Source organism: Bison bison, unplaced genomic scaffold, assembly GCF_000754665.1.
Source record: "Bison bison bison isolate TAMUID 2011002044 unplaced genomic scaffold, Bison_UMD1.0 scf7180017854005, whole genome shotgun sequence".
Taxonomy (NCBI): domain Eukaryota; kingdom Metazoa; phylum Chordata; class Mammalia; order Artiodactyla; family Bovidae; genus Bison; species Bison bison.
The window spans coordinates 1-572 of record NW_011484578.1 but is presented as its reverse complement, the minus strand read 5'-3'; the positions used below and the strand labels follow the sequence as shown (position 1 = coordinate 572).

Sequence of the window (572 nt, the reverse complement as noted above, 5' to 3'; positions counted from 1 at the left end):
TCTACAAAGACATCAGAGGCTAGAAGTTGAGATTTTTATATGCGATTCCTGGTCTATAGAGATGGAGCTACCAAACTTACTTCAGCTTCAGGTTCTTGGATCCAGATATCTTTGGCAGACAGCTTCCCCAAAGCATTCAAAACCTGAAAGAAACAAAAAAGAAAAAGAAAAGACCTGAAAGAAAGTGGCCATGGTATTATGAGGTTCTGTACTTTCGACAGATTCAAGGCCCTGCTGGCCACAGATGAGCCTCATGAGTGGAGTGAGGGGCAGAGAAGTGGACATCTATTAATAGATAGATGATCAGTGGCACGATCTGGAAAGACCAGATGACAACTACGTCAGTGGACTCAAGAGGGAGAGCCAGCCATTCGGCTTCCTGTCTTACCTCTCTAGCTGCCCGTTCACCAGCCTCTACTGCTCCTTCCATATAACCGCTCCATTGTGTGGCAGTCTCCGTGCCAGCAAAGTAAATCCTGCCTACAGGTTGGCGAATAACCCTTCAAGGGAACAGAGAGGTCACACAGTTACCTGGGAAGGCGCTGAGGGTAAATGAGCTAATCGTGGCCCTC

General features: G+C 47.4%; 1 protein-coding gene across 1 annotated transcript in view; it reads right to left on the bottom strand.

Moving 5' to 3' along the window:
- Nucleotides 1-551, bottom strand: part of LOC104999971 (amine oxidase [flavin-containing] A-like) — a 1,150-nt gene extending 599 nt beyond the window's left edge. Inside the window, exons 1-2 of the mRNA XM_010855606.1 lie at nucleotides 389-551; nucleotides 81-143 (exon numbers count right to left, since the gene is read on the bottom strand). Of these exons, the coding sequence (XP_010853908.1) occupies nucleotides 81-143; nucleotides 389-430 (105 nt within the window). The 5' untranslated portion in view covers nucleotides 431-551. The remainder of the gene's footprint in view (nucleotides 1-80; nucleotides 144-388) is intronic.
- Between the last annotated feature and the right edge of the window lie 21 nt (nucleotides 552-572).